Raw genomic sequence first — 20,421 nt, 5'->3', positions numbered from 1 at the left:
TCATCTCCTCGGCCAAACCCCACTGGTTGCTAGGCACAGGCTGATGGCATTACGAGCTCACCCAAAAGGGAGAAGGGTGCACTATTTCTCCAAAGCGGTGGATCTCCCCAATCATTCTCCTGTTGCCCTCCTTCCCACTCTGCTTTGCTCTACACCCACATCTAAGTAAAACTCACCCATCACCCAGGTTTTTAAGAGGTAATATGATGGTCCTTGGAGAGGGGAGGAGCTTCTTTGAAGGGCCCACTTGGGTGTACAAAAAGGGGCTGGAGCTGAATTGACTGGGAGCCAAAGCCCAACAAAGCCAGGCCTACTAAATGGCGTCAGTAGCTGTTTAGTGTTCTGTGATTAATACTCCCTGTGTGGAGAAGAGAAAAGTTGATGGTGAGAGAGACTGAAAGGAGAAAAATAGCATTAGTCTTGAAAGCTGTAGCCAGGGTGGATATCTGGTAGAAAGTATTGCGACTGTAAGCAGCTGTGTGGTTATCCATGCTGGATTATAATATGCTTTTCAATGTTTACCCCACTGCTGAGCCTCTGCTATTCATAGATCTCCCACATGCTTGCGACTGATGTAGGAGGTGGTGACATCACATTCATCTTGGGTGTTGAAAGATAGTAAAACTTAAATTGGTCATGGAGAGAAGAGCACTTGGGGACGGGCACTTCGTGAGCGACGCCTGATCCGCATAATGGTTGTGGTCTGTCTAATGCTGAGTCACGAAAAACTCAAACTGCAGTGTGAGTGGGAGAAAGGGAAGGCAAAAAGAGGGAGGATGAGGATAATCAAATCTAAAAATTGAGAGAAGAGTTGTTTAACAGTACAATCTTAGGCTGGGAAATGGCAGCGATGATGCTTTATTGCGATAGGACATGGGAGACTAACAGCTCTGTTGATGGTCATGATTAAATGGGAGGCTTAAAGCACTGCTCTATAATGGAAAGTAAACCTAGATTAAAGTAGTCTAGGTGAGTGATGAGGAAGGCTGAGGTCACTGTGTTAGAGCTGCTGTGATGCTTTGCCCCAAATGTGATTGTTCTGCCTGAGCTGGCAGCATTTAAGTAATGCTATTGTAATTGTGCTTCATTTGTTGGAATGGGACTGCTATAATGACGAACCTTCATCTGAGATCTATGGGAAGCTCCTATCTACTGTCTCCCCCTGTCTCATCACTGTCAGCCGAGTCGTTTTCCTCAGCCCCCATACACGCCACCACTGTTTGTTCTCTGATTATCATCAAAATTGAGCTGTGAGATTGAGACTCTGTGGCAGTGATTATAACAGGAAGGGAGTTGAGGGGAATAAAGGAATAGGGAGAGGTGAATGCGAACAAGTCCTTGTGTATTCAAATGATCAGTGTTGTTTGACTGGTGACGAGGGCTTGTCAACTCCTAAACAGCAAAGGCAGGAAGCTGTTGGGATCATGTTTCAAAAGCTGTCACTCCACCCCTTTAGGCCACAAACAAAACAACTTTTGAGTTTAGCAGACTTCTGTTTGCTCAGATTTGTCTTTGGAAAGTTCTGGCACTACACAAAGACTTCACTTGGAATTAAAAGCTACAATATTTATTGTTGAAAGGAAGTATGACTCAAAACATGCTAGCTAATGGCTGTAAGTCCTAGATATGAATATGTCTAGGACTCCTAAACAACTCCTAAACACAGAAACAGAAATACATTTCTGTTTCATAATTCCAGCTCACACGCTCCACAATATTTTTTTGTCAAAATGAAGCCTGGCTGTTAGCATGAGAGCTTGATATTATAACATGAGATCCAATTACAAAGACTCTGAGTTTCTATGTTTGATAATCTTATTTTGTAGCTTAAAAGGGAGCAGATATTTTCATATGCCCTGTGGTGCTGACACTACGCTAATAAAGGTCTGTTGCTAGCTTACAACTCTCTGCTACATTAACACTAAACAAACCACACATTTTTAATAATTTTTTTGACAGCTCTGGATATTTGATAAAAAATGGCTATTGACAAAAAATACATATTTTGTTAGCACTGTGGTAAACTTGTGACTAGCTAAGCATTAGCTGTTAAAGATGCATTTGATTCAGAATCTTATTGAGAATATTAATAAATGTAATACAGGGCTATTTTACAATTAGAAACTGGACTGTAGTCATTTGCCATTAACAATCTAAAATTCTTACACTGATCAGATACATTAAGGCATAGTTTAAGATTTATGAAGCCCTTATTCTGTTTTTAATTAGATAAAAATAAACATTGTCAATGCTTTCTTGGATTTTGAGCCAAAAAATATGTTGTTTTCCCAGAAATAGTTTTGAAATCTCATTCTCGTGAACCCAAAATTGTGCATCGTCTCGTCTCCTGATATTGATATATTGTTGCTCCCCTAGACCTTGCAGATCATTCACTTTATCCCCTCACAGACCTCATGTGCATAAGAAAATGTCAGCCACAGACAATGCACTTGGTTGGTTTTTCTGTATACCAGCAGAATGCATCGAAGGTAATACCGCTAATTTATTGAGCCTCACTCATGCATAGCAGTGACATTTACAGAGCAGAAAGTTACATAATAACTTAATGCATTTGCCTAAAGAAAAGCCAGTGATTACTACTGAACTGAATACTGAAAATTGTGCTTACTGAAATTTGGTAGATAGCATGCTGTCTTGTATGATTTGGACAATCTAAATCGCAAACTTTTTTTTTTCTTTTAACCATGTCTTCTCTGTTCGTATGCTGTCTTTGTGCGAGCGTCTATCAATGAGGGTGGAATTCAAACACTGAGGGATTTGTTGTACACCTGTGCTGGCTGTGTATAACACGAGTGTATGCGAAGGTAGGGTTGGGGGGAGGAGTAACATGATGAACTGAGTGTGCTGACTGTGAAGTAAAGGCAGATTGTAAATGCCTTCACCTGCCTCACACACCTGAACTTCAAGAATACGCACCTGTGCTTTTCCCCTTCGGGGCCCAGGGGGCATAGATATAATCCCCTTTCTGTTTTGTCAATGTCTTTGTTTCCAAAACAGCTAATTAAGGGTCAGGCCAACAGAAAATACTCTTATAATTACTGTTTTATAATCCCTTATGAGATGATGGTAAAGAAGCTTTTGAACTCCAGTTGTTCAAACGGACTCTTGGTTGGTTGGATAACTCTGTTATCATGTAGATGTGAAGAGCAGTCTTATCTATGCAAACTGAAGAATAGCAACAACAGGAAGTCAGATAAAAAAAGTGATAACATGTTTGCCCTATCTGTGTTTTTATGTTGTATGCTCCTCTGAAATGTTGTCTTGGGAAGCATCTGTTTACTGTGTCCAGTTGCCCCCAGTCTGTGTTTGACTGCCTCAAAGCTCCCCTTTGATAAGGTGGAAGAGATGTCAAGGTTGAATGACTCACAGAAGTACACGGCAGATAATACATGCTCATGGGTACCAGCCCACACATGTCCCCGTCCCTACAGGCAGACATAAAGAGGTTTAATTACTGTCTTACTCAAATAAGTGAAAATACTCTATTTGCTTTTCCTCTTTGTCTTTTCTGTCAATAACGCCTGACATTGTTTTTGCTGTCAAGAGTTTTCATGACAGTTTTACTTGAGCTCCTGTTCTCACCAGTTTCTTGAATGAGGTGAAGACCGGCAATAAAAATGCATTAGCTGTCTCTTGGAGCGAGATGTCTGAAGACGGACAGCTGGAGTGCGACAATTGAAAACGCATCCATCAGACGCAGCAATGGCCCAAATGCAACTGCAAAGAAAGCAGTTTGGAGTAGTGGGACCACTGAATAAGTATCTTGTTCTGCCACCTCAGACCATGTGTAGTGCTGCAACTTGAGTACTTAAGATAGAGCAACATCTTTTTTTTTGTCTGTGCTTTTAGGTTGTGGTTGGTAGACTGTTCCAGCGATGTTGTTGGTTTTGGTTCACATTACAACAAAAAATTTTTAATGTATTTTATTGGATTTCTAATTGAATACTTCTAGGTTTAGAGGTTACCTAGGGATCCAGACTGTCCAACTAAACTGATACACCAGTTATTAAAAACTTTAGAATGTCTTCACACCTGATAGTCTAGGAGATTTGGTTCAAACGGGGACCAAAGTTTCAACATTTGTTACATTTTCAGGTGGTACGATTCGCTTTTGCCCTGCACTGTGTCAAACAGACTAAAAAGCCTGTTCACCCTTTCACCTGTGGTGGCACTGCACCAAGAACCAGTGAAGGAAACAACACAAAAACAACATGCCTCTTTATAAAACAGAAATTTAGTGGTTTTTTAGGTGAATCAGGGTTCTCTTTTTTGTTTCACATCAGCATTTGATCACACATTCATACCTCCCCAGAAGAACCAGACTTTCTATACAAATGAACTAGAGTCTGATTAATGTGAACTAAACAGGGCTGGTGTGAACGCACCCTTTGTAAGATAACCTGGAAACAGACCCAAGCAAAACAGAACTGTTTGGCGTAGAAGTAAAATATTGTGTGGCGGAGAGTGCATAGTATCCACCTAAACACTTAAGTAAGGTATAAGGCTGCCATGACGATGCTTTCTTTTAGTAGAGGCAGGTAATCTGGTCAAATGTAATCCGACTGAGCATAGGTTATAGAAAGATGTCTCTATTTTGACTATATTTTTGTTCTAATTTCTGTAAATCTTGCGCAATTTTCTTTCCACTTCACAAATGCAAATTACTTTTTGTCAGGCTGTCATATAAAATCCTAATAATATACAGTGGAGTTTGTGATTTCATTTAGAAAATGGTGCAACAGTTGAATAAATTGTGATACTTTTGCAAGGCACTAAGAACAGCTCAAGTGCTGAAGTATCCTGACCCACTTTACCCTTTTATATTCACCGTAATTAAAATAACACAAGAACTTCAGCGCCAAATATTTTATCATGTGGTCCCCAATGTCAATAACATGGGCTCTACAAGCAGGGCGATTTTTTTTTAACTAATGACTCCCTATGAGAGCGGCACTGCAATGAAAGTCTGTGTGGAAAGGGACATCAGCCAAGAGTCACAACTCTTGTACCAGCTTTGAAAACAAAAAACAATTACTCCCTTGATGATTTTATTTTCCCGGTTCACTTCCAGGGTGGTGGTGACTTTCTTTCTTTTTTTCTCTGGAAAACCGCTTGTAAACATTTGTTACTTAGCGTCCTGGTAACAGACCCGGTTTTAGGATTATTAAATCGAAGTGGATGTGTGTCTGTGAATACTTCTGAACTCTATATACTGTTTTTGTGTCACCGTGATTTTATGGAGCCAAGTAAAGTGAATAAGCCCTTTAACTACTTACTGCCGTCACCCTTGATGCTGTAGTATGAAGGAAAGCCACACATAGTGTCCCACAGTACAGTATAGAAATTTTATAAATCTCATCTCAACTCCCTGTGGTGCTCCGTTAAAAGAAATAAAAAATACACTGAGGGGTATAAGAGCCATTTGATTACCCCTGCTCCGCTCTGTGAGTCCATCACCTGGATGGATTGCCGTTATAGCTCCTATTCCTCAAGTTGGTATTGTTTGGCTCGGGGATTGCTGGAGTGACAGGAGGGTGTTGACTGCAGGGATACAGTAATGTGCTCACTGCAGGTCAGCATGCACGCAGCACCTCCAATTATCACCTCTCAACGTAGAGTATCAAGGACACCTGGAGGCTTCACCCGCCCCCTTCAGCCCCAGCAATAACACACTTATTTATTTCTCTTCATTCAATTTGCAGTGGCAGCTCAGCATTAAAGAGATTAAAATGCTTGAGGGGGGAATTGGATGATACCACATTTCATTGCATCTTCCTGGGTTATATGTTGGAACGTGGCTACACTTAAAAAATAATCAGTCTTTTTTTTGTTGTTGTTGTTTTCGGAGCAGGTTTGTTAATATCACACACGGTCACAAATCTGAAAAGATCACAAAATCTGATTGCTGCTTATCTGGTTTGGCTACACAAATGTTGATTGATATGCCTTCATATATCATTCATTGATTTTCCTGTAAATCTAAAGTGCACAAAAATGCATCTTCAAAGAGCAAATATGTACAACTTTCCAATTCAAGACTTGTAGTTTACAGTAGTTACATTATTTTTAATGGTGGGAATTAACATTTTTAATTAAGTTAATTACAGAGTCTTATTGGAATTTGTTGCACTTACGTTTAGCTCCTGCTGGTGCCGCTTTCTGGTGCTTGTCTTGTATCAAAAGTCATATTAAATGTGACTTGACCGTTCAAATTGCAGATGCTTTGAAAACTATCAGCTACATGTCTGATTTAGTGCCACATAGTTGCACAATTGCTGGGCAGCTGAATGGATTGTCATTGGGTCATTCAAACTGCCATGAAGCAATTGGATATGTGTCGCATGTGGGTAGAAAAAAAAATTGGATTTGGGCTGCATTTGCCTGCTCTGTGTTCGTAGTCTATATTACAATTTGTGCGACTTATGTCATACCTCTAAAATGCTATAAATCTGTCTGCAGTCAGCTTACCCACAGCATGGTGTTTGGCTGAAATAAGTCACATGCTCTCTCATTCATTTGACTCTGACAGAAAAAAAAGTTACATAATTACTAAGGTTTATTTCTCATAGTTTAGAGAGAACCATTATTAATTTAGCCAGACACATCTGCAGATATTTTGTACAAAGGAAGGACATGTGAAGTAAAGATGGCTGCGAAACAAGCATGTTCTTATCTGATTAATGCTCATAAACAACACCTGTGGTTGCCATGGAGATCTGGATGTTTATTTTTTTATGTAAGGACTCATTTCTCCTCATTTCTTGACTTTGGGTTTTTGCTTTCCTTAAAGCAAAGTTCTCCCTGTTAAAATTATCCAGTTACTTCTCACTTTTTCCTGGATATATGAATGTTGTTGTAAAAGTCCCTTCCAAACATGTTTTTCTGTTTTTTATGGTCTACAAATGCTTTTTTTTATGTCAAAGCGTTCTTTTGAAAATTTTTTTTTTTTTTTTTTTATGTCAAAGTGTTCTTTTGAAAATTATTGATCTCCTTTAGAAAACAACAGAAACCCCAGCTATAATTTATTCAGGTTTCAATATTTATACTTTCAATATTTATAGATTTTTTGGCTCTAAAATTTCATATCAAGCTTCCAGGTGAAGATAAGTCCGCGTTGATCAAAAGGATCTGCAGGGAAAGAGAGAGGGAGGCATGAAGAAGGTGAAGTGACGCAGTGAGCTACATGCTTGAGTGGCCCCTCCATCGGAAATCATTTAATCTGCATCAAACAATTTAGAGTCCCTACCAGCATCCTGACAGGCCAACGGAGCTGTTGCTAATCTCCATACACTAATCAGACCATACAGAAGGGGAGCAGCACACTTTTCACATTCGCCATGAGTAGATCTAAATTTTTCTATGTCCTCGCTTTACACTTCAGCTTCTTGTCAAAAATCTCATCTTTTTTTCTTCCTCCAAGACGTCTGCTGTAAGAGATAGCTTCTCCTTTCCTGCCCATAGCATTGACATCAGGATGAGGACTGACAACAGGAGCAGCCTGTTTAAAAACAGCGGTGGCACTTCTTGAAATGGAACCTATGCAGATTGGGTCCTTTGCAGCAAAATCAGATATTCTGTTTCCCACAGTTATCTATTTATATATCCCATCTGTATGGGAGGAGAGAGTGAGAGGGCAAATACACAGATGCAAAGTCAATATGACCCCCAACCTTGTCACTGCCTGAAATACACTTGGCGTGGAATTCTATCTGATATTTGTTGGGAGTCGAGCATGGATGCATTGAGAGGTTGTGGGGAGCTTGTAGAATTACCTCCCATGTTTGCTTTCAGAGTATAAATCTAAGGGGGAGAAGGGAAGGACACTCTTCAGAGCACTAAGGTGGAACAGAGCCCATCATGGCAGCTTGAAAGCTAACTAGCTCAAAGAGACCACTTGCTATATTTCAGCAGCAGATGAAATGGAAGACTCTGCTCTGCACCTGTGAACACATTTCATTCGCTTTCCGTGTCGTCACCACGAGGCTCGCCGGGTCCTCTGGGGCTGGACTGCTCCGGTGACACCTCCCTGAGATGAGCTGTGTGTCTGTCTAGTGTGGGGGGCGGGGGGTGAGTGGGTTGCACTGGAGCTGCCACTGACAGCCTGGTGTAAGAAAGATGAATCCCGGGCGCAGAGCGTGCCGCTCGGAGGTGTCGCAGCACTCTGGTGCTGAGGCGCAGACGACCGGTAACATCAGTCTTTCACCACCCTCAGTTTCTCCCCCCCTCACCCCCGCTGCTCTCTCGCATTTCCTCTCTGATGACATGACGAATATGACTCCATCGCCCGAAAACACTGAGGGCAGGCTGTAATAGGACAGAGAGCAAGTGAAACGGATAGACACCAGGGGGCAAAGGTGGAGTCTCAGCAGTGAGAGGAAACCAAATGGGAAAATGGTAAACGGAACCAGGAGAAATGTTTAGTTTGAAATAAAGCACATGGATCTGACACGAAGGCGATGTGTCAAGGAAAGATATGACCCAGAAAGCATGATGCCCGCGATGAGCCACCATGCTGTGGGAATGCTTTTCTTTAGCAAGCACCAGAAAATAATTCAAGATCTTTCTGGATAAAAATTAGAGATGTAAAATATATCGGTGCTAACATGAGGATTGGATGACATTAGTCAAATTTTTTAACATATTGGAATCAGTCTGAAAAATAAAAGCATTCAAGTATTAACTGATAACCATTTCCATCTTGTTTCTGTTTGTTTCTGGAGGAGAAGGGAAGGAGGTCATATGGTTCTTGTCTGGTCATGTGGCAGTGATGGTGATGCAGCAGAGGATTGTGGGGATTTTAGCTGCATCAGAAAAGCAGTGATGAAGTTAATGATGTGGTTGTTTTTCAAGGTATTGAAAAACTATTGATACATATGCAATATATATCAAGTATCTGTTAAGTATTTGTTTTTGGCCATAGCAGCATATTAATGTCAATATGAGCACAAATTTTCATATTGGTGCACCTGTAATAAATATCGAATTTGAGACAGTATTTGAAAAGTGATGTTCTCAGACCCTAACACTGAGGATGTAAGAAATATCACAAAGAGTGAGGGCAAAAACAGATCTAGATGTGCAAATATGGTAGTGACTTATTATTTAAAGATGTACAAATTGTAATCCGAGTTCCAGAGAAGCAATGCACACCACGTTATGTATATTCATCATTTTCTTTCCACTTGACAATTACATGGCAGGTTGTGTTGGTCTGTCACGTAAAATGCCATTTAAAAAAACAGAAAAACTCCTCAAAAAACAGAGGAGTTTTGAGGATGTGAATACTTACCATCCAGTATTCACATATGAGGGATGTGAATACTTTGGTCAGACATTGTAATGTATCCCAGTTCGGAGGCATCAGGTGTTGTACAATTCCATTCCAAGTTTCCTTCTCGCTGAGCCACGCTTCTACAGCCACTTGTCCCGGTTTTCCATTTTAGCGTTTGATGTTTTTTACAGCGCCTCCGAGGCTGGAACTTCTCGCCTTGGTCCAAGGTTGCTGTTGGTTACCTGTGATCAGCGAATGTCTGCTGGCAGAATAAGTAATATCTCTTTGGGGAGCCCTTCTCTTTATGTTCTGCTTGAGACTGGTGTGGGTATTGATTTGGTTTGTAGGCTAGAATTTCTCCTGGGAGCTAATAAAAATAATTACAAAAAGATCATCAAAGGCCTGACCTTCTGTTGCACACATGAATAAATATGTGACCAAGATAATAGAAAACACAGCCTAACTGTGTGTGGTCAGTATAACCGGAGATATAATTGGAGATGTTTTATCTTGGAATTAATGGAGAAATAAAGAGGTGATTTTGTTTGTTTGTTTTTTCAAATCAGAAACTTAAGTGGAGTTTTGATGTACTTTCATGCTACTTTCTCTGAGTCATGAAAAGAATGCAAACATGTTCAGCTTGTGCACATATAATGGAAAGTTGCATCCATTTCAGTGATGTGGACATAAGAAGACGTAAAAATAAATAAATAAATAATAATAGGCTGAAAAGAAACCCCATCATCTTCTGGTTCACCAACTGCTTACTGATTTCCCTCCCTGGCTGCATTCTTTGTTTGTTTGTTCTCCGTTTCCTGCTTTCCTCCAGGAGTGGATGACAGCACAGCCGTGGTGAAAAGTAATGGTGGTGTTATTGCAGATGGGGCAGGGGGAAACACAGCCATGTTTGATTGGAGCGTGTGCCCTGAGCCCCAGTGAAGTGCACTTGCCTCAGCTCAGAGAGCCCTTGATTGCACAGCACCAATGATCGCATTAAAAGGGCAACAGAAAGCCCATTTGCTGCAAAGAGAGTGGGGCTGGGGGGGGAAGGCAGCCGGTAGGAAACAGAAAATTTACTTCGACTTTTGCGAGAAGCTAAGATCTGGTGTCTGGATGAAGAAAGTTTTGTATCTAGCTCTCTTGGACAGCAAATAGCCTATAGATACGGATTAACATGTTGATGTTGATATTTTTGCAATGAAACAACTGGTAAGAAAGGAGGGGAACTTTAGGATGATTGACAGCGCTAAGACACTCCTCCTGGCTCAGATTGGTTGTTTCGAGTTAGCACTGGGAGAAGACAGAAGAGCAAATTTTTTCCCCACAGATTATCGGTCTCTTACCATGCTGTCACAATATAGTGACAGTTTCAACAAATATGTAAAAATAGATATTTTTTTTATAGCTTTAAGCCTTTGCAGAACAGTTGTATTAATACTCTATGTCAGTGGTCCCCAACCATTTTATTACCGCGGACGGGTCAAGACTTGGAAATTTTGTTACGGCCCGGGGTTGTCTTGGCCCTTTTATCACAGCCTGTGGGGTTTTCCCTGACTGGGAACGAGAATGTAACCTGTTGAATGTGACAGGTAGTCAATCAGAAAGCGCGGTGACGTAAGAACAGAGGGGAATCCCAAACAGCTGACATATCGAACAACTGAGAGTCCGGTGGATATCGGATATGATATATGGAAATGTTTATTATTATATGTAAAGGTCATTATTATATATGTTTATTATGTTTATTCAGTTAAAAATGTTAACTATGAAAAAACGTTCACCTCCAAATCATAGTGCAGCAAATAGAGCGGCTGCTCCCGTCGTCTTTTATCCACCGCCTTTTCTTTTTATTCTTTTTATTACGTCTTTTATCTCTTCAAAATGAGTCCACAAACTATCACTATTGCTTCTACATCGTCATCCGTGTTTGGTTATTCTAAATTCCCGCTATGTTGGTGGTTTTACTGGATTATCCTCTGGATACTGGAATCGGTTCGTGTGGTGTGTTGCTTCTGCCGTGTGGCTGGAGACACAAACCGATTGAACCTGTTGTACTTTTATCAGCTCTGTGGTCACAGAGGTTTGGAGAATCGGCCGACAATTCTTAAATCTTGCCGTCTAAACCAGACTTAAGACTCACAAGCTCTACTCATCTCCTCTCGACCACTGCCCAAACGCTCTTTGACTCTGGTCGCTATGGTAACGTTTATATATCCCTTCAAAATAAGATACAGATGCGCCACAAAAACGAACATTTTACTTTCGTAAAAAATTTTAACTCACGATAATGACTAACGGGAGCCCCGAGCTTGTTTCTCTGCAACGAGACGGTCCCATCCGGGAGTGATGAGAGACAATAACACCCGAGGTGTGTTGCTTGAGCACGACGTGATTGGTCTCTACGTGGCGAAGCAGTTTGAAGCTTCATTGCCTCAGCGAGCCGGTCGCCGCATGTTACGCAGAGCGGGCTTGTAATGTGGGGCTCACCTACCGGTCCGGGATAAATCCACTCTCCTGTCTCTTCTCTGGGCCTTTTCCCCTTTGCAAAGAAACTTTCCAAAGACATCTGTTTCTTACTCATTTTGCTGCTTCTGGCCTCAATGTTGGTGCGCAAGTAACCGAGAGAATCCGGTTAAAGGATTTTCAAAATAAAAGATCCTCCAGACTCAAATAATACATAAAACGGAAATATTTAATTATTTCTTGCGCGGCTCGGTACCAATTGGTCCACGATCCGGTACCAGCCGTGGACCGGGGGTTGGGGATCACGGCTCTATGTACTCGCCAGTTGACTTCTGATGCCGATTTCGTCCCAGAAAAAGGTCCCTAAAATACATCAGCATAAATCAGAGTTTTGTTTAGAAAAAATATTTCCCTCTACAATTGTGCACTGCTTTCCACATTCAATGGAAGGTTTCACCACTGTATTTTCTAGCACAGGGATGTTTTTGACCTTTGCTGTCTCTTCACCTAACTGTACCCACTCAGCAAGGACATTGACCGTCAACGTAGGGCCCTCTGTTCACCAAGATCGGCTTTTCCCTGGCAGTGGAAGGACAACAGTAGAGGCATCTGCTGCGTTCATGTCCACAGGAAAGACTGGAGCAGATGGAGACTCGAGGTCTACATGATTAGAAGGCAGTAGAATGGAATACAAATTGGATTTAAAGAAATTAGACTGATATAAATCGAATGTAGTCGCCGTGGTTTGCTCCTGTGCGTGCACATTGGTTTTAGTGGAAAGCCCCTGTGTGGTTTTCTGGATTGCAGCGGGGGAAACACATGCTTCAATGAGATAAAAATAAATGTGCATTCGACACTTCATCAAGGGAAGAGGGGGGTGTCCATCAATTTCCTTTATCTCGCTCTCTATTAATCAGCGCCGTGGTCCTAACTGCTGCCTTGTATAGGTTGAGTCTCTCATTGCCACAACTCAAACTCACTCTGTACAAAATGTTACTGTTACTAACTTTTCATTGAGAAAATGATTTTTAGAAGCCTACTGTAATTTTTTTTGTCTGCTTCACTTCCAACAACATCCAGTTTTCCACCTAATGCCAGTAAGATTAGATCATGAGCTGTGGGAACATGTTGTCACCAGCCACTCATGCACAAACCCCCATCTGTAGCCCCATTTGGCAAAAGACACGAGGCCTGATCACTAATCAATGGTGGGGAAATGGAGGGAATTAGCCGAAATTAGGAAGAAGAGAGAACAGGCTACCTCCTGTTCAGGAGTCAATATGCTACTGTCTGATGGCTGATTCCTGTCGAGTGGTGGGCTTCTGGACTTTTGTGCAGAGATGTGTGTCGTTTGAATGCGTGTGTGTGTTTGCTCAGGAGCTTTGACAGGCATTTTGTGCAGATATTTGTGCTTGTAAAATTTTAGTACAAAGATTTATAGTTGATTGCCATAGTGTGGAAACGTGCACAAACGTAGCTGAACAAAGACCCAAACTTCCAGAACTGCTTCAATCCTTTGTTGAGTTTAGCTCAAGCCCAAGGAGAAAGATCTTTGTGGTACATTAGCCTTAAGTATAACATGGATCGTCCTATTAACCCACTGCACTAATAACTAAGGTCATAGTCATCAACTTGGCTCAATCAAACATTCAGCAACTCGTTTGTTGACAAAAAAAGTTCAGGTCTCAACTTGATCCAAGTCCTGATTGATTAGCGTGCAGCTGCCAGCAAAATCATAGTAAGTGATGGGACAATTTTATGTTGTTAAACGAAAAGACCTTTCCATTAAATGTTGGAAAAGTTAGCTTGATTTGCTCTGCTTTGAAGTAGTTCTTCGATTGTTTGGTGCTGGATTAAAGTGTTTGATTCTTGCGTGGCTTCCATGGCCTGTGTGATGTAAATGTGTGTGGCCCACGGCTCCTTATCTCTGGGAGTAAGACCTGGTCACAAACGCATACAGCGCCCAGACTTGGGGAGCATTATCTTAACCACCAGACTCCAAGAGCTCAGTCATTGCAACCCTAATGAAAAGGAGCGGCCATGGCTTTGAGCCACAGGGGATTAGCATTTGACATCGGCCTGAACTCTAACATCCATCCAAATAAAGAGAAAAAAAAAAAGAACTTTGCAATTCATATTCACATCAGTTTTGCAGGCTTTTCAACCGTAAGAAAAGTATTATGTTGTCCACGTAGGGGTCTAATTACTTGTAAGATTGGTTTGACTAGAGCAGATCTCTCTTGTGAAACTCTAAATCTTCCATGCTTCAAGTTGTAGTTTGCATGTGCACATTACCAGAAAACCAGGATGTATTTGCTCAAAAATCGGTCCAAGTCTTTTGATCAAATGTTGATGTTGTATTTGTTTTAAAATAGGGCTGCTGTAAACATTTATTTTAGTAATTGAGTAATCCATTGATTATTGTAACCATTAATAAAGTAATTGAATAAACATTGTCCCTTTATGTAGTTTTTACTTAAGCTAGTAAAATAATTTTTAAAAAGTGCTAATGAAACACATTTATGTTCTGTTTTTAACAAGAAAACATTTTATAGCCCAAAATGCAATGATTCAAACATCACTTTTAGACTCAAACTTAAAGCATAAGAATTTTGTATAGATATTTATAGTCTATATTTTTTCCAAATCATTACTCTTCTTAATCAGCAACGACCTTAAATGTAAGCAAAGATGTATTTTGGTGTACATGTATAACATCCCGGATTTGGTGCTAGCAATAAGATAAAAGTCAACCTTTTGGAAAGGGGACAAAAACATCCCGTTAGCAGCCACAAGCGATCTTGATGCATCTACTAGATGTTTCCAGATGATGGAGTGTTGGAATATTGAGGATGTGAACTTTCTTTCTACTTCTATTTCTTTTGATTCCACACTTTTGACACTTTTTGTCACTTTGTTGGTGGTCCCTCACCATCTCCTTCTACAGTTGCTAATAGCACTTAGCATTTGTTAATAGCTCATTGATGGATGTGAGAGTGTTGTGCACAACAAGTCTGTTTATCAAGAATACTAACTTTGAAGCCTCTAAGCTAACTTTAATTTCATTAGCAGCAAACTGTCCAAGTTTGTGATAGATGTTTTGGAAGATACATGTCACTTATATTGGCGTTCTTTTGAAATGTGAAACTTTTTAATCAACTGTGCATATGGCGGTAACAATGAATGTGCTCAAGACTCTACTTCAGTTCTCATTTTGTGAGCTCAACTCACTCTTTTAGCAAATAGAAATATCTGTACTAATCTTGAGTTAATTATTTTTTTTGTTTTCTGAGTTCTGTTTTATTACTAACAATTTCTGTTTACATTGTTGACAGTTTATGTTTGAAAATGGATTTAATAAGCCATATGTTTTTAATTTTTTTAACATAAAAATAGTCTCTCTTCTGTTATTAATTGCACTGCTCTGTGTCTTTACCCTCAGGATCCCGTCTGCGCCAGGAGGACTCCCCGCCCCGGATTGTGGAGCACCCCTCTGACCTGATCGTATCCAAAGGGGAGCCTGCCACTCTCAACTGTAAAGCGGAGGGGCGACCCACCCCGACAGTGGAGTGGTACAAAGACGGGGAGCGGGTGGAAACGGACAAAGATGACCCACGTTCGCACCGCATGCTGCTTCCGACCGGGTCGCTTTTCTTCCTGCGCATTGTTCACGGACGACGGAGCAAACCCGACGAGGGAGCCTATGTCTGCGTGGCCCGGAACTACCTGGGAGAAGCCGTCAGCCGTAATGCATCCCTGGAAGTAGCATGTGAGTCGTGACGTCGTATCTTTTTTCTTTTTTTTTTTTTTTTTTTTTTAATTCTATTTGTCTTTGGCTGGGCAAAGTAGGTCCAGATCCTGCTGCAGTCAAAAAACCTGGATTTCCACTCAACATTATGAAATTTTATAATTTGTTTGTAAACATCATTTGTATTAGGAAATTGCACTCCGCTTACCACTGGGAATAAGAGGAAACAAATCAACATTTAATTTGAGGCAACTGTAATTACATTATTCTTAGAGTTGATTTCATTGTTCTCTTTTTGCCAACTCCATAATGATTTCCTGAGGTCTAAAAGGTTCTTGTTAGCTCGGGTAATGACTTGTGGCAAATGAGTTTTCAGCCATGAATCTGGTTAATTTGATACGTTCTTGGCTCAGAGGGGCTGTTTTGAAGTTGTTCGCAGATCTTTGAGTTTGGACATAAAGCTGCTGTCACTCTATGAAAGAGACAAGATGGCAGGGCGGACATTGGGTCTCTCACTGGTGATCAGGGCTAGAATGACAGGGATAGCTCCTGATGGACATTTAGCTCAAGCTGTCTGGACTGTGTTGATGACAGGCAGAACCTGAACTGTGACTCAGATTACCTTTGAAGATGAGCCTACACTCACTCCTGAAACAGACTTAGGCCGGGTTTTCAAACAGCAGGTCCCAGAGACCTCAAACAGTCTAGGAGGTGGTGTGGGAAGTCTCCATCTGCTTTTGTTGTTTTGACTTGTCATTTAATAATATGGCTTATTATAGCTAACTAGGAAACGGGCAACAGGACAGACTATGTTCAGCTCTCATTGAAGAGATTTAAAAGATACTTTAGCTTCAACGTTACAAATATTTGACCGGTTTGGAGTAATTCTCTGCTAACACTTTCTGTAGACTCCATGTCTACAACAAGCAAACTCTTTCAGATACGTATGTATTTTATTTTATTTCTTTGAAGAGAGGAGGGAAGAAATAACCTGCTTTTTGTAGGACCAGGACTTGAACCTGTACATTTCAATTAATTAAATCCATTTTAATTTCTTAAAATCTTTAATTCAATTCACAGCAATTTTTTTTAACTGTAAAAGTTCAAAATGGAACTTTTGCATTTGCACGTTTCTGATGCGCGAGGAAATCTGATGCACAACCGTCAAATATAGCAAACAATAGCAATGGACGACAAAACTGCTACTCTTTGTCATGATTTGTAATGTGGTTTGGTGAGGTGAGAAGCAGGACGCAGGCAGACCCAGGTTGAAGTGATGAATAATGGTTTTAATGATGAAATAATCCAAAAGAACAGAATCCAAATAGGTTGCACAGGGAGCAACAGGGAAGACAGAGATGCACACACAACGACGATCCGACAAGAGACAAAGACAACAGGTGGGACTAAATACACTGGGAGGGTAATCAAAGAAACGAGACACAGCTGGAAACAAACAGGGAAGACACTGAGACTCACAGGGGAACAGACTAAAACACAGAAAAATCTCAAAATAAATACACATAAAACACCGATCACAACACTCTTGGCTGACAGGAGGTCAATTTTTCAATCTGGACGCCGGGAAAGACGGTTTTGCGTGCAAGTTGTACTAAAAGGAGTTAGCCTACTGCTGACGCTATTCTAGCCTAAAATAGCATCTCAATGCTAAGTGTGTTGCAGCAGAAGAGACATTCTTAACACTAATGTATACAGTCTACAGTCCACATTTCTAAGAAAATGTTTTTTCAAAAAGTTACATGAATTCTCAGAAGTTCACTTGAAAACTGAATGTCTATAATAACACTTTGCATTTGTTGTATGGTTTTATAACCTAAGTATAAATATCTTTGTTGTTAAGCTCATATGTGTATTCAATAATTTGGCAGCAAAAAGAATTTTGAATTGTTGTTGGTTTATGTTTGGTTTCTTAGCAGATTGTCTGGGGACTATGGACCTATTTATTCTTTATTTCATTAAGACTGGTGGTAATTTAACCCCTTTTGATGTTTTTATTTTTAAAGTTCTGGATCTATTTTGTCAGCCATGTGTGAATTTGTACCCATCTTGAGGTCATTTCGTACTTGCTTTTTTCACCAACAGTTTCCGATGCTCTTTGCCTAATCCAGTGTAAGGAAAATGTAGTTATGCTACTTGAATACATTTCTGGGTTTGAAGGAATTGGGATAAAAAGTTCACTCATGGGGTTGAACTGAGGTTGAAAACAACAGATCTGAATCAATGCAATACTTCTGCTTGGTGTTTTTCTCTAGTCCACTACTTTATCATCAACTAAATTACATTTGTGGCTAAAAAGATACAAAGAGGAAGCCTGAAGGTTTGATTGCAGAAAATAGTTTTCCTCTGCATATCTGGAACTTGAGCCAACAACTATATCATTGCAGAGTCAAAATGGTTGCTTCTTCCAATAGTTATTAACTGTGAAAATCTTCATTTAGTCTGAAAGTGCCCCCTGCCAATTAATTACAATCTGACATAGTAATAAAGTTTTATTAAAGTAGAACCATTTTCATATAAATTATTGGAGTGCGAGCAGATGAAATCCCCCAAAGGCACGTTTTAGAAATTTAAGAAGATGAGACGAGAGAAAGAACATGGAAATATGAAGGTAGTGTATTATATCAAGGCATTAATGACTTACTGCAATTTTAATAGCAGGTAATTTAAGAGATATGGAATAAAAAATATTCTGAAGTTGATTTGTAGGATTGGTGCATGGGCCAGACTAGTGTCCTGCCAAGGGCAACAACATAGTCAGTTCTTATGAAACACGACTCTGCTGCTGTTTTGGTATTATGCCATATGATTGTTCACACTCTTGAATATCCTGTAGTTTCAGTCTTTGATTTTTCTAATGCCTGTCTCCTCAATGAAATTCCTTTAGGCTCAGATGGGAATACTTAGTCATCTCCGTGTCTGGTTGACTTATTGGGTGGAAATGAACATTTCCTTTTCCTGGCTGGATATGTGGGCATAATGAAGCTGAGCAAGCATCTCCATCCTGGGTTGGAAGTTCTTGTGGGCTTTCAGTAGACATCTTTAGTCTGGATCAGTGGTCATACAGGCTTTGAACCAACCATCTCCACCCTGAGCTGGAAACCCATATAGGGCTAAAATAAAAAGCTTCTGTGTGCCTTAAGCTTTTTAGTACCATGTGCCTATGGTACTTTGACTCTCACTGATGTAGTGGTGTCATGAAAATTGTGTCATCTTGTTCATAGGGAAGCATCCTCCTCCCTTTCTCATCACCAGTGGTGGAGAAAGTACTTAAAAAATGTACTTAAGTAAAAGTACAAATACACAGACAAAAATGTACTCAAGTAAAAGTAAAACTACCACATTAACATTTCTACTTAAGTAAAAGTAAAAAAGTACTGGCATTTGAAAATACTTAAGTATTAAAAGTAAAAGTACTTGCTGAATGCATTACCTAATCCCTAATACAATATCATTAAGTGAACTGATCGTATTTAATTTGAATACATCAGAAATATGCAATTTTAATGAACAATGCCACAGATAAAGCATGTTTTTATTATGTTTACTCTCTGTAACATAGTTTCGACTTAGGTATGTGATTCTATGCATCATAATTTCAGGGATGGAAACATCTTGTCTCCTGTCCTAACATAGCATGAACTTCACTTTTTTTGCCATTAGGGCTTTTATTTTGAAAGAAATCCAACAGAAAGGGGATGGAAAGAAGGTGGGTGGGGGAGGACATGGAACCAAGGAGCCACGTAGCATAGTTGTAGTCAAGATCACCTACCCAAGACCAAGTCAAGACAAGCACCCCAAACTACGTGACACAAAAACATTAAGTTTTACCTATCAAAATTGCTTCTCAAATTTATCTGAAGACTCCACATTCACATAAAGCACATAGATATTAAATACTTAAAGCTGAAATAAATTTAATCAGTAAAGATCTGTCCAGAAGAATCGGATCGTTCCTGAATGTCATATCAAAGCAGACTTTGGTCACAGCGTTGTTCCATATTTGCAACACCTCATTCAACACCTCCACACAATAATTCAGCGCATGAGTGACAACTTTTTTTCATNAAAGGGGATGGAAAGAAGGTGGGTGGGGGAGGACATGGAACCAAGGAGCCACGTAGCATAGTTGTAGTCAAGATCACCTACCCAAGACCAAGTCAAGACAAGCACCCCAAACTACGTGACACAAAAACATTAAGTTTTACCTATCAAAATTGCTTCTCAAATTTATCTGAAGACTCCACATTCACATAAAGCACATAGATATTAAATACTTAAAGCTGAAATAAATTTAATCAGTAAAGATCTGTCCAGAAGAATCGGATGGTTCCTGAATGTCATATCAAAGCAGACTTTGGTCACAGAGTGGTTCCATATTTGCAACACCTCATTCAACACCTCCACACAATAATTCAGCGCATGAGTGACAACTTTTTTTCATTGCAGATGCAACATGTGTGTCTCTGTACAGTTAGCTTTGCAAGCATCACGTCCACAGATCTTACCTTTCTTTAAGATTTCCTTCCAAGTAACGCTAAAAATTGGACGAAGTCCCCACCATCTGTGAAAGCGAAGCGCTGCTGATTTTACATGTCGCCATATCTTATGATTTATGCAACGCTATTATATGACTGACGATCAGACAGACATCTTCTCCCGCTCAGAGGAAACCACTGTGCATGTCTGGAGCGCCGCATGCGAGTAAAGGTGGAGGCGATAGGTGACAACAGACACTAAGTCACGTTATTGCTTGGATTTTACGGCGCCACCTTAAGTTCCTGAACTTCACATTTTAATGGAAAAAAAAAAAGAGCAACGAGAATTGGATGTACCAAGTAACGCGACAGTTTTGTAGAAATGTAGTGAAGTAGAAAGTACAGATACTTACTGCAAAATG

The 20,421-nt window shown here is 40.2% G+C and overlaps 1 protein-coding gene and 1 long non-coding RNA gene across 2 annotated transcripts in view; both read left to right on the top strand.

The window, feature by feature from the left end:
- The window catches only part of robo2 (roundabout, axon guidance receptor, homolog 2 (Drosophila)), a 545,602-nt gene that overhangs the window by 258,689 nt on the left and 266,492 nt on the right, over positions 1-20,421 (top strand). Inside the window, exon 2 of the mRNA XM_016661181.1 lies at positions 15,198-15,524. Within this exon, the coding sequence (XP_016516667.1) occupies positions 15,198-15,524 (327 nt within the window). The remainder of the gene's footprint in view (positions 1-15,197; positions 15,525-20,421) is intronic.
- LOC107833052 (uncharacterized) overlaps positions 17,245-20,421 on the top strand; it is a 19,402-nt gene continuing 16,225 nt past the window's right edge. The window contains exon 1 of the long non-coding RNA XR_001658761.1: positions 17,245-17,258. This is a non-coding gene — a long non-coding RNA (uncharacterized LOC107833052). The remainder of the gene's footprint in view (positions 17,259-20,421) is intronic.

The sequence above is a fragment of the Poecilia formosa genome, unplaced genomic scaffold (assembly GCF_000485575.1).
Source record: "Poecilia formosa unplaced genomic scaffold, Poecilia_formosa-5.1.2 Scaffold317, whole genome shotgun sequence".
Lineage (NCBI taxonomy): Eukaryota > Metazoa > Chordata > Actinopteri > Cyprinodontiformes > Poeciliidae > Poecilia > Poecilia formosa.
Note: the sequence above shows the minus strand (reverse complement) of the source record. Positions and strands in the feature narration are given on the sequence as shown.